The following is a 12,555-nucleotide window of genomic DNA, read 5'->3' on the forward strand; positions in this document are numbered from 1 at the left end:
CGGTGCTGTGAATGGGCTCTCAAAATTGGGCTATTCCGTGTACGGTACACAGATTATAGGGTCTTACAGAGGCATGTATAGGTAAAAAAAATGGCCTAAAATAACCACTTTCATCATGACCTTCTAAAAAAAATGGTCTGTGATACAAATGTAAAAAGCATTTCAAACATCCTTCCTCCCAATGAAGTTACTATGTCAGAATTGCCAAAACAATCGGAGATACCAAAAATATTTTCGACCTACGCTGGTGTGGAATTATCCAATAGCAAAAATGGGCCGTGCTGTGCCTTGCGTGTGTGAGTGCATGTATGTGTGTTCTCCTCTACCACATACCTGATCCTGCAGACCAAGAAAAATAATATTCAATATTATTATTTTGTAATCAGTGAGCAACCTATCTTCCACTCGCTCCATTAGAGCACAACCCATTCGTCATCCGTGCCTACTTGAAAAACCACTCATATACTTTTAATTAAAATACTCAGCTGTTTTGCTGTGTGAATTCAAGACAAGGAGGATGTTTCCCTCTGAATTTGAGACCCAATAAACACAAGAATATGCAGAGGAAAAACAAAGCAAATACTGTAGTAGCGTTGTCCCTAAGCTGATCCTAGAACTGTACCTAAGGGCGACCTCTACTCATATCATGTATGTCTTACCCAAGCCAGTGATTTTCAATTGGGGACCCCACAGGGGTGCATTTTTTTTCAAGCAATAACAAACATGAACCAACTAATCAAGGGCTTGGTGATAAGTTCACTAGTGGCAGGTTAGTCATGCAAGTGGTAGAACAAAAATCTGCAGCTTTAGTGAATTGGTAATGTCTCACACATTTATGACAGTAGCATCTCACTGGTGTGTGTGTGTGTGTGTGTGTGTGTGTGTGTGTGTGTGTGTGTGTGTGTGTGTGTGTGTGTGTGTGTGTGTGTGTGTGTGTGTGTGTGTGTGTGTGTGTGTGTGTGTGTGTGTGTGTGTGTGTGTGTGTGTGTGTGTGTGTGAATTCTCCAGCATCAGCAGGTTGGTTTCGAGGATGTTCAAGGCAGTCTGGACGAAGTCCTGGAAGCCTCCAAGCCTCTGATTGGACAGGCGGAGCCACTTGTCGCCGCCATCGTTCAATCAAAGTCCAAGTTGTTGTCACGTGACCTGGTGCTGCTGGGCCAGGCGTTGTCAGGGAAACGTGCACGGCTTCAGGTAAGAGGGGAAAGCCAGGGTAGGGTAGCCTAGTGGTTAGAACGTTGGACTAGTAACCGGAAGGTTGCAAGTTCAAACCCCCAAGCTGACAAGGTACAAATCTGTCGTTCTGCCCCTGAACAGGCAGTTAACCCACTGTTCCTAGGCCGTCATTGAAAATAAGAATTTGTTCTTAACTGACTTGCCTAGTTAAATAAAGGTAAAATAAATCAAAATAAATGTATAAAATGTAAATATATAAAATAGAACAAACAGATTTTATTGTAAATATTGTGGAAAAACGTTAACATCAACATTGATGGATTTATACAACAAAATTAATGTATAGACATTTTATGAATGTATGTTCCAAAAATATATTGTATGCTGAACAAAATTGAGAAATGTAATTATTTCATACTTATACAATTTCTCAGAGAAAACAATTTAGTTTAAGCAAGTAATAATAATAAAATAAAACAAGATAGGTGTCAAAGTTATTGGCTCCCCTGTTTTCAATACTTTGTGTACCCTCTCCTTGCGAGGATAACGGTACTCAGCCTTTTTCTATAATGCTTTATGAGATTGGAGAACACATTGGGAGGGATATTATACCATTCCTCCAAACAGAATCTTTGCAGATCTTTGATATCCTTCAATCGGCGCTTATTGACAACCCTCTTCAATACAAACCAAAGGCTTCCAAAGGGGTTCAAGTATGGACACTGCAAAATGTTGCTTTTGTGTTCAATGAACCATTTCTTTGAGATTGTAATGTGTGCTTGGAGTCATTGTCTTGTTGGAAGATTCACTTGTGCCAAGTTTCAGACTCCTGGTGGAGGCAACTAGGTTTTTGGCTAAAATGTCCTGGTACTTGTTAAGGTCAACAGCATCATGAACTCTACCAAGGCCCCAGGACCAGTCAAAGCAAAACAGCCCCATAACATCAAAAATCCACCACCATATTTTACAGTAGAAATTAGGTTATTTTCTGCATATGTATACTTCTTTCGACGCCAAACCCACCAGCTCTATTTAAGTCTCATCTGACCATACCACTCATTTCCAATTCAAGTACCAATGCCATTTAGCAAACTCCAGGCTTTTTTTTATGGCAGCCATTCCAAATAGCCTATTGGCATGAAGGTGGCTTCCAATAGTAGATTTGGAGGCTGAGGGACCCCAAAATGCTGTAATTCTCCAACTATGGCCCTTGGATTTTTCTTTCCCTCCCAAACGATCTTCCTCACTATTTGTGGGGACAAGATATACAGCGTGCATTTCAGAAAATATTTAACTTTTTCCACATTTTGTTACATTACAGCCTTATTCTAAAATGGATTTTTTTTAAAAATCCCCCCCATCTATCGACACACATTACCCCATAATGACAAAGCAAAAACAGGTTTTTAGATTTTTTGAAAACGTATTCAAAATAAAAAACGGAAATATCACATTTACATAAGTATTCAGACCCTTTACGCAGTACTTTGTTGAAGCACCTTTGGCAGTGATTACAGCCTCAAGTCTTCTTGGATATGACTCTACAAGCTTGACACACCTGTATTTTGGGAGTTTATCCCATTCTTCTCTGCACATCCTCCCTAGCTCTGTCAGGTTGGATGGGGAGCATCTCTGCAAAGCTATTTTCAGGTCTCTCCAGAGATGTTCGATCGGGTCTACGGTCCTGAGCACTCTGGTGCAGGTTTTCATCAAGGATCTCTCTGTACTTTGCGCCTTTAATCTTACCCCTAATCCTGACTAGTCTTTCAGTCCCTGCCACTGAAAATCATCCCCACAGCATGATGGTGCCACCAGCATGCTTCACTGTAGTGATGGTGCCAGGTTTCCTCCAGATGAGGCACTGGTTTCATTAGAATAGAGAATCTTGTTTCTCATGGTCTGAGAGTCCTGTTGGTGCCTTTTGGCACACTCCAAGCGGGCTGTCATGTGCCTTTTACTGAGGGGTGGCTTTCGTCTGGCCACTCTACCATAAATTACCTGATTGGTGGAGTGCTGCAGAGATGGTTGTCCTTCTGGAAGGTTCTCCCATCTCCACAGAGGAACTCAGGAGCTCTGTCAGAGTGACCATCGGGTTCTTAATCACCTCCCTGACCAAGGCCCTTCACCCACCATTGATCAGTTTGGCTGGGTGGCCAGCTCTAGAAAGTGTCTTGGTGGTTCCAAAGTTCTTCCATTTAAGAATGATGGAGGCCACTGTGTTCTTGGGGACTTTCAATGCTGCAGAAATGTTTTGTGACCCTTCCTCAGATCTGTGCCTCGACACAATCCTGTCTCAGAGCTCTACGGAATAATTCCTTCGACCTCATGGCTTGATTTTTGCTCTGATATGCACTGTCAACTGAGGGACATTATATAGACAGGTGCCTGTCTTTACAAATCATGTCCAATCAATTGAATTTACCACAGGTGGACTCCAATCATCTCAAGGATGATCAATGGAAACAGGATGGACCTGAGCTCAATTTTGAGTCTTATAGTAAAGGGTCTGAATACTTATGTAAAAAATAAGGTATGTTTTTTAATACATGTGTAAAATATCTTAACGCCTGCACTCACTTTGTCATTATGGGGTATTGTGTGTAGATGAAACAAATAAACAATTTTAGAATAAGGCTGTAACGTGACAAAATGTGGAAAAAGTCAAGGGGTCTGAATACTTTCCGAATGCACTGTACATGCAAATTTACCAGTGGTTTTAAACGTGGCAATTGTTGCTCTAACTGTGGTAAGTGGTATATTTGGTTTTTCTGTTTTTTTTTTTATACCCATTGCCTGATTTTTTTTTTTGAAAGTCAACTATCATTTGTCTCTTTTCATTAGTGAGTTATTTTCCTTTCCCCATGCTGATGGATGAGAAAGGGATTTTACATGCGTGTTACCACAATTTTATACCCCAGTGAAACAGGAAGCCATGGAAGCCACAATACAGTTCCTTAAAATGAGATTAATTTAAATATAGTAGAATGTTAATGCAGATGTAATTTAGTTTGATTTTATTTATAATAATCTTTAAGTTAGGGTTAGCCAATTTTTTGTTGTTGCATACAATATAGCTCAGTGTTTGTTTCTTTTATCGTATTTTTTGCTCATCAAGGGTGGCAATTATTTTGGACTTCACTGTATGTGTTTGTGTGTTTGCTTACAGGAGGATTTGGATCAGCGCCACACAATTAGCACTAGTATGGATTCACTGGAGCTGCAGACCGAGGCTTTGCGTCACATGCTCACTTCTGATGTCTGCAGCATGGACAGTGTGAAGGTGAGTCAGACAACACACGCATGGACACACACACACACATACTCTTATTTATTCATTGATCCTTCAGACTGCTCTGATGGGGCTGAGCCATCTGCATCCTGCCCTGGATGACCTCACTGAGGCAAGCCTTTCTGTGACCCTGGATGGCCTGGAAGCAGATAGACTGAAGTCCCTGACCAGGAAGTGGGCGCAGGCCCTCTACTGCGCCTCCCATATGAACAGGTAAGTGGGCCAATTTTTTACAGATCTACTGTAGGATCAGCCTCCTCTCCCCAAATCCTTACCTTAACCATTAGCGAGGAAAGTGCAAAACTGACCCAATATCAGCTGGGGGGTACAATTAACATTAATTCCCAAGAATAAACGTAAGGGATTTTACTGAATAATTGGGCATGTATTGTGTGTGATTTGGTCTGTTTATGTGTTTGTGTGTGTGTGCTCAACAGAAAATTGCAAGCTGAGGCCCAGCACTCCCAGAGCCTTCAACAGAAGTGGGACAGCTGGGAGGGCTTCCAGGAGAAGATGGAGGAGGACTTGGCCCCAGACGTTTCTGGAAACTACGCCGGCCTCCGTGAGCAACTGGCAATCCATCAGGTTCATTACCCTTTAAAAAAAATCTTCTCCCATTGTTCTAATCTTCAGATAATCTTCTCAATCATTATGTCTGGCATTGTATCACCACCCATCTCTTAGAGGTCCTGAATAAGATATAGATATATTTCAGATTGTATTGAACAGACAGCGAGAGAGGATGAAAGTGGGGAAAGATAGTGAAAGGATGTGTCGAAGGCCAGTAGGCCAGATTCAAACGCATGGCGGCACTGTAGACATACATGTCTGCTAGAGGCTGCAGCATTACCGATAGACCAGCCAGGAGACTAAGATATATTTTTTATAAAAATTAAACAATATAAAGAAAATCAAATGAAAATGAACTACTATATTTTAGGTTATGGCACACTATGGGCATATAGGGCTTCTGCAATATCACAACACTGTGTATTTCAGGCTAAGCTGCATAATATAATTGATTCCACATAAACTTTGGAAATATCCACTTTAAAAAAACAACAGTAGGCCTTCCGAGTGGCGCAGCGGTCAAAGGCACTGCATCAATACAGACCCGGGTTTGATCCCGGGCTGTGTGACAACCGGCCGTGACCGGGAGTCCCATACGCCAGCGCACAATTTACCCAGTGTCGTCCGGGTTAAGGGAGCATTTGGCCTGGGGGGGCTTTACTTGGCTCATCGGGCTCTAGTGTCTCCTTGTGCCTGCAGGCTGACTTTGGTCATCAGTTGAATGTGTTTTCTCCGACACATTGGTGCTGGCGGGTGTTGAGGAGCGCGGTTTGGAGGGTCGTCTATCGTCCTCTCCTGATCCCGTTGGGGAGTTGCCGCCATGAGACAAGATCGTAATTGGATATGATGAAATTGGGGAGAAAAAGGGGTAACAAAAAAACAATAACAGTACGGTTGTTCATGGCAACGCTCAATAGTCTTGATTTAACTCTAGCATATTATTCACACATTCATGTTGATTAAGTCCATTGTCAGTCCTAAGCCACTGCTCCGATATTTAATGTATTCCATGCTCAGAAGAGGACTAGTCACCCCTCTGAACCTGGTTGCTTTCTAGGTTTCTTCCTTGGTTTGTGCCTTCTAGGTTGTTTTTCCTGGCCACTGTGCTTCTGCTTCTGCATTGCTTGGTTTGGGGTTCAGGCCAGGTAAAAGTAAAGCACTTTGTGACAGCCGATGATGTAAAAAGGGCTGTATTCAATGAATTTGGTTAATTGATATTCCTTGTTATTAAACAGAGACTCCGGATTGAAGTATTGGCTGGGCACCAACTCTTGAGAGGGATGATGGTCATCTCAATGAGGTCAATTGAAGACACGCCAGAGGAAAAAAGGTAAAGGAGTGCAGTAGGCTTCATTTCTAGCAGGGTTGGGGTCAATTTGAATTGAAGTCAATCAATAGAAAAACATTATATGAATTAAATTGCTTCTCCTTCTTAGTTTATTGAAAGGTCATTGAAGATATATACTTTTTTCAATTATTGAATTGGAATCTAAGTTTATTTCCTGAATTAACCTTGAATTGAACCTGACCTTGATTTTCAGAATGCATAATTCAAAGCTAATAACTCAAAGTAGTATCATTAAACAAAACTGAAATATGTGTGAATTGAAAGATAAATAACTCTCAATTGAAGACAATATATTTGATGTCTTACAAAAAAAACTAAATATTGCATCTCAGTGTGCTAATTATGGCAACTTAAAGCTGGAATCCTTAATTGTGAAACTGCCATGTCCGTTTGGGATATTACAACAACAAAGGAGTCTCAGACATCATTGCACGCACAGTAGAACAGCAGCATATACACCATTTTATTTTACCACGCTGCTCGACACACCTCACCTATTTCGTCCACAAAACAAAGACGACAAAGGAGCGCGGGCAGAGCGCGGGCGGGCATGTGGTGCTGTTTCCACTAATGTGGATTCCATCTTTAAGGTTATATTATAAGAGTGTGGGTGGGTGTTTTCCATCTTCATTTTAACACTATAAATTTCAACAGGGCCAACTATGTGGTTACGCTGGCTTTATCATTCCATCACACACTGGACTTACTGTGGGCGTTCTGGCCTCCAGTGGTTAGGAAATCAAAGCTTGCAGTCTTCTATTTCTTCTGAGGATCTGCCATCGCGTAAAGTAATAAAAAATGTGGGTTTCCTGCCGCGTTCTTTCTAGCTTGGGTAATGGCGTCCCAGCTGTGACCATAAAACACACACTCACACACACACACACACACAAATAGGCATACATGTGAACACATGCACGTGCACACACACAAACGCATGCACGCATGTGCATGTGCATACAAAACACACACACACACACACACACACTGGGGAGCTGTACTATTCTCTGGAACAGCAAGATGGCTGACACTAAGGACCGCCACATAATTTGGTCGTAGTGCATCTAGCGTGGAAACTTCCAAGCTTTATTTTAAAAAACTCTCTGGTTACGTCCCAATAATCTCTCTTTTCTCCCGAAGGAAATGACTGATATATGGAAACTCCCTCTAGCTCATTTTGAATTTGTGTAGGGAGGTGAATGAGTGCACACTTCAGGAGGAAGGGGAGATTATTGGTCACAACAACTGCTCCAAGCCTCATCTCCTCCAACTTCATCTTCGTATCAGCCTAAGAGTTACAGTTTGCATCCCACATGGCACCCTATTCCCTATAGAGTGCACTACTTTTGACTAGTCATACGGATGTTGCCATTTGGGGCACCTCCATAGAGGCCTGCTAGTTAGACAGTGTTTTATCAGTAGAAACGGGAGGAGATTGATTTAAGTGGATGTTCGCCAAGAACTGCAGATTAAATTAGCAGGCTAAATCTGGAACATTTACTGAAATGTTGTTGATCTATATGCATTAATCCCTGTCAAATAAGTTGAATGAAATAAAAAATAATGAAGTTGGATCACCGAACCTATGTTTTGTTATTATCGTAGGTGAATTAAATGCGTTTCTATGGGGACCAGGTTCAGGTCATATTTTATATTTTTATTTATTTTGTTCAAAATAGTAGAATATAAAAACTTTGTTTCAATTATCCAAAAACAATCTATGCATTCACCTGCAAGTAGGGATTCTAAAAAGCTGTCTAAATCATTATTCCTGTAATAGTTTACCGTGTATCCCGGAAAGTTATAGAAAATGTGTGTGATACCTATCTGTGTATATTACTAGTTGGTAGCCCCACTAGTTGGTTTATTGGAGTAGGCTATATTTCTCAAATTCCCCCTAAGCTGTCGGCCAAGTGTGGAGTAATGAGAGACCCTGAATACCCAGGCTGTTCAATAGCATGAACACAATGGGGACAATTAAAACCTTTTACTGCAGTGGGCTAAATCAGGGTCACACAGAGTGTTTCTTGCTAGTCTTAAACAAATGTACTTTGATATAGAAGTATTCACCTCACACATGGATATGACCTTTAAAAAAAAGACACCTGTACCATGTCAGATATAGAGTTGAAATGTATTCAATTTTGAGTTTGCATCCCAATATAACTTTTATATACAGTATATCAAAGAAGCCTGAACTATAACAAAACCGTTTGACTGGGAAACACATTCTCAAATTTGTTTTATTTTTATATACAGTTGAAGTCAGAAGTTTACATACACCTTAGCCAAATACAATTCCTGACATTTAATCCAGTAAAAATTCCCTGTTTTAGTTCAGTTAGGATCACCACTCTATTTTAAGAATGTGAAATGTCAGAATAATAGTAGAGACAATAATTTATTTCAGCTTTTATTTCTTTCATCACATTCCCAGTGGGTCAGAAGTTTACATACACTCAATTAGTATTTTGTAGCATTGCCTTTAAATTTTGGGTAGCCTTCAATAAGCTTTCCACAATAAGTTGGGTGGATTTTGGCCCATTACTCCTGAAAGAGCTGGTGTAACTGAGTCAGGTTTGTAAGCCTCCTTGCTCGCACACGCCTTTTCAGTTTTGCCCACACATTTTCAATAGGATTGAGGTCAGGGCTTTGTGATGGCCACTCCAATACCTTGACTTTGTTGTCTTTAATCCATTTTGCCACAACTTTGGAAGTACACTTGGGGTCATTGTCCATTTGGAAGACTCATTTGTGACCAAGCTTTAACTTCCTGACTGATGTCCTGAGATGTTGCATCAATATATCCATGTACTTTTCCTACCTCATGATGCCTATTTTGTGAAGTGCACCAGTTCCTGCTGCAGCAAAGCACCCCCACAACATCTTGCTGCCACCCCCGTGCTTCACATTTGGGATGGTGGTCTTCAGCTTGCAAACCTACCCATTTTTCCTCCAAACATAACAATAGTCATTATGGCCAAACAGTTCTATTGTTGTTTCATCAAACCAGAGGACATTTCTCCAAAAAATGTGATCTTTGTCCCCATGTGCATTTGCAAACCGTAATCTATCTTTTTTATGGCGGTTTTGAAGCAGTGGCTTCTTCCTTGCTGAGAGGCATTTCAGGTTATGTCAATATAGGACTCGTTTTTCTGTGGATATAGATACTTTTGTACCTGTTTCCTCCAGCATCTTCACACGGTCCTTTGCTGTTGTTCTGGGATTGATTTGCACTTTTCGCACCAAAGTACTTTCATCTCTAGGAGACAACGCATCTCCTTCCTGAGCGGTATGACGGCTGCGTGGTCCCATGGTGTTTATTCTTGCGTACTATTGTTTGTACAGATGAACGTGGTACCTTCAGGCGTTTGGAAATTGCTCCCAAGGATGAATCAGACTTGCAGAGGTCTACAATTTTTTTCCTGAGGTCTTGGCTGATTTCTTTGGATTTTCCCATGATGTCAAGCAAAGGGGCACTGAGTTTGAAGGTAGGCCTTGAAATACATCCACAGGTACACCTCCGATTGACTCAAATGATGTCAATTAACCTATCAGAAGCTTCTAAAGCCATGACATTTTCTGGAATATTCCAAGTTGTTTAAAGGCACAGTCAACTTAGTGTATGTAAACTTCTGACCCACTGGAATTGTGATACGGTGAATTATAAGTGAAATATTCTGTCTGTAAACAATTGTTGGAAAAATTACTTGTGTCATACACAAAGTAGATGTCCTAACAGACTTGCGAAAACTATAGTTTGTTCAGAAAGATTTGTGGAGTGGTTGAAAAATGAGTTTTAATGACTCCAACATACAGTGCCTTGCAAAAGTATTCGGCCCCCTTGAACTTTGCGACCTTTTGCCACATTTCAGGCTTCAAACATAAAGAAGAATCAACAACAAGTGGGACACAATCATGAAGTGGAACGACATTTATTGAATATTTCAAACAAATCAAAAACTGAAAAATTGGGCGTGCAAAATTATTCAGCCCCCTTAAGTTAATACTTTGTAGCGCCACCTTTTGCTGCGATTACAGCTGTAAGTCGCTTGGGGTATGTCTCTATCAGTTTTGCACATCGAGAGACTGAAATTTTTTCCCATTCCTCCTTGCAAAACAGCTCGAGCTCAGTGAGGTTGGATGGAGAGCATTTGTGAACAGCAGTTTTCAGTTCTTTCCACAGATCCTCGATTGGATTCAGGTCTGGACTTTGACTTGGCCATTCTAACACCTGGATATGTTTATTTTTGAACCATTCCATTGTAGATTTTGCTTTATGTTTTGGATCATTGTCTTGTTGGAAGACAAATCTCCATCCTCAGGTCTTTTGCAGACTCCATCAGGTTTTCTTCCAGAATGGTCCTGTATTTGGCTCCATCCATCTTCCCATCAATTTTAACCATCTTCCCTGTCCCTGCTGAAGAAAAGCAGGCCCAAACCATGATGCTGCCACCACCATGTTTGACAGTGGGGATGGTGTGTTCAGGGTGATAAGCTGTGTTGTTTTTACGCCAAACATAACGTTTTGCATTGTTGCCAAAAAGTTCAATTTTGGTTTCATCTGACCAGAGCACCTTCTTCCACATGTTTGGTGTGTCTCCCCGGTGGCTTGTGGCAAACCTTAAACGACACTTTTTATGGATGTCTTTACTAAATGTCTTCTTGCCACTCTTCCATAAAGGCCAGATTTGTGCAATATACGACTGATTGTTGTCGTATGGACAGAGTCTCCCACCTCAGCTGTAGATCTCTGCAGTTCATCCAGAGTGATCATGGGCCTCTTGGCTGCATCTCTGATCAGTCTTCTCCTTGTATGAGCTGAAAGTTTAGAGGGACGGCCAGGTCTTGGTAGATTTGCAGTGGTCTGATACTCCTTCCATTTCAATATTATCACTTGCACAGTGCTCCTTGGGATGTTTAAAGCTTGGGAAATATTTTTGTATCCAAATCCGGCTTTAAACTTCTTCACAACAGTATCTCGGACCTGCATTTATACAGAGACTTGATTACACACAGGTGGATTGTATTTATCATCATTAGTCATTTAGGTCAACATTGGATCATTCAGAGATCCTCACTGAACTTCTGGAGAGAGTTTGCTGCACTGAAAGTAAAGGGGCTGAATAATTTTGCTCGCCCAATTTTTAAGTTTTTGATTTGTTAAAAAAGTTTGAAATATCCAATAAATGTCGTTACACTTCATGATTGTGTCCCACTTGTTGTTGATTCTTCACAAGAAAATACAGTTATATATATCTTTATGTTTGAAGCCTGAAATGTGGCAAATGTCGCAAAGTTCAAGGGGGGCCGAATACTTTCGCAAGGCACTGTAAGTGTATGTGAACTTGCTACTTCAACTGTATATATGAACTTATGATAATTATTATTAACAATCCACACGAGATAACTAGAGGCCGATTTGGTCATTTGACTGCAAGACTTCTATTAATTAATTTGATATGGCTGTTAGCTGCGATGGGCTATATTTTCAACTCATTATGTACAATGTATTGGCAGCCTGATTGGTTGTTATCTATTAACCATAACCAATACAATTTTACATTGGGCTCTACACTTAACAGCCTAAATGGAACAGAAGAATGGGACAGAGAAACAATACAGAGGAACGTGAGCCGATATGCGTCGGAACAGTAGGTCTCCAATTTTGGCGTTCATATAGGTACTAGCCTAATAGCCATGCCTTCATGAAAAATATCCAACTCTTAGTTAGCTAACTAACTAGTTGCTGGGAGGATGAGACGTCATTGGACGAGTGGGCAAGTGACTGAGTTTTTTCCCCCATAATCACTTTCCTTGCTCGCTATGCTGAACTTGAATGACTATCCACAGTTAGCACATCTCTTAGTTATCAATCAAATGTATCTGGCATCGATCAAATTGGCGGGTAGGCAGGCAAGTTCCCTTTGTTGTCAAAACGTGGATTGGAACAAACATGAATTGTCAGGCAAACTGCAGCAGGGTGAGCAAGCTACTGTACTACTCCCCATCATTTTTCAGTTCAATTTTGACGGCCAACTACAAGCTGAAAAGGTTTGAGAGGGTTTATCTACTGTTCCCTCGTTAGATTTGAGCTCGTCTCTCTCTGGCTAACATTACTTGTTGATCTTGTTGTTGTGCATCGGCAACTGAGGATGTCTGATCAATAGGTTCCCAA

General features: G+C 41.0%; 1 protein-coding gene across 7 annotated transcripts in view; it reads left to right on the forward strand.

Annotated features, from left to right (window-relative positions):
* Positions 1–12,555, forward strand: part of LOC123990855 (nesprin-2-like) — a 253,676-nt gene that overhangs the window by 190,118 nt on the left and 51,003 nt on the right. For all 7 annotated transcript variants that reach the window (XM_046291782.1, XM_046291785.1, XM_046291783.1 and 4 more), the window contains 5 exons: positions 1,009–1,191; positions 4,340–4,453; positions 4,521–4,675; positions 4,900–5,047; positions 6,268–6,362. In XM_046291782.1, the coding sequence (XP_046147738.1) occupies positions 1,009–1,191; positions 4,340–4,453; positions 4,521–4,675; positions 4,900–5,047; positions 6,268–6,362 (695 nt within the window). The remainder of the gene's footprint in view (positions 1–1,008; positions 1,192–4,339; positions 4,454–4,520; positions 4,676–4,899; positions 5,048–6,267; positions 6,363–12,555) is intronic.

This window comes from Oncorhynchus gorbuscha, linkage group LG12, assembly GCF_021184085.1.
Source record: "Oncorhynchus gorbuscha isolate QuinsamMale2020 ecotype Even-year linkage group LG12, OgorEven_v1.0, whole genome shotgun sequence".
Taxonomy (NCBI): domain Eukaryota; kingdom Metazoa; phylum Chordata; class Actinopteri; order Salmoniformes; family Salmonidae; genus Oncorhynchus; species Oncorhynchus gorbuscha.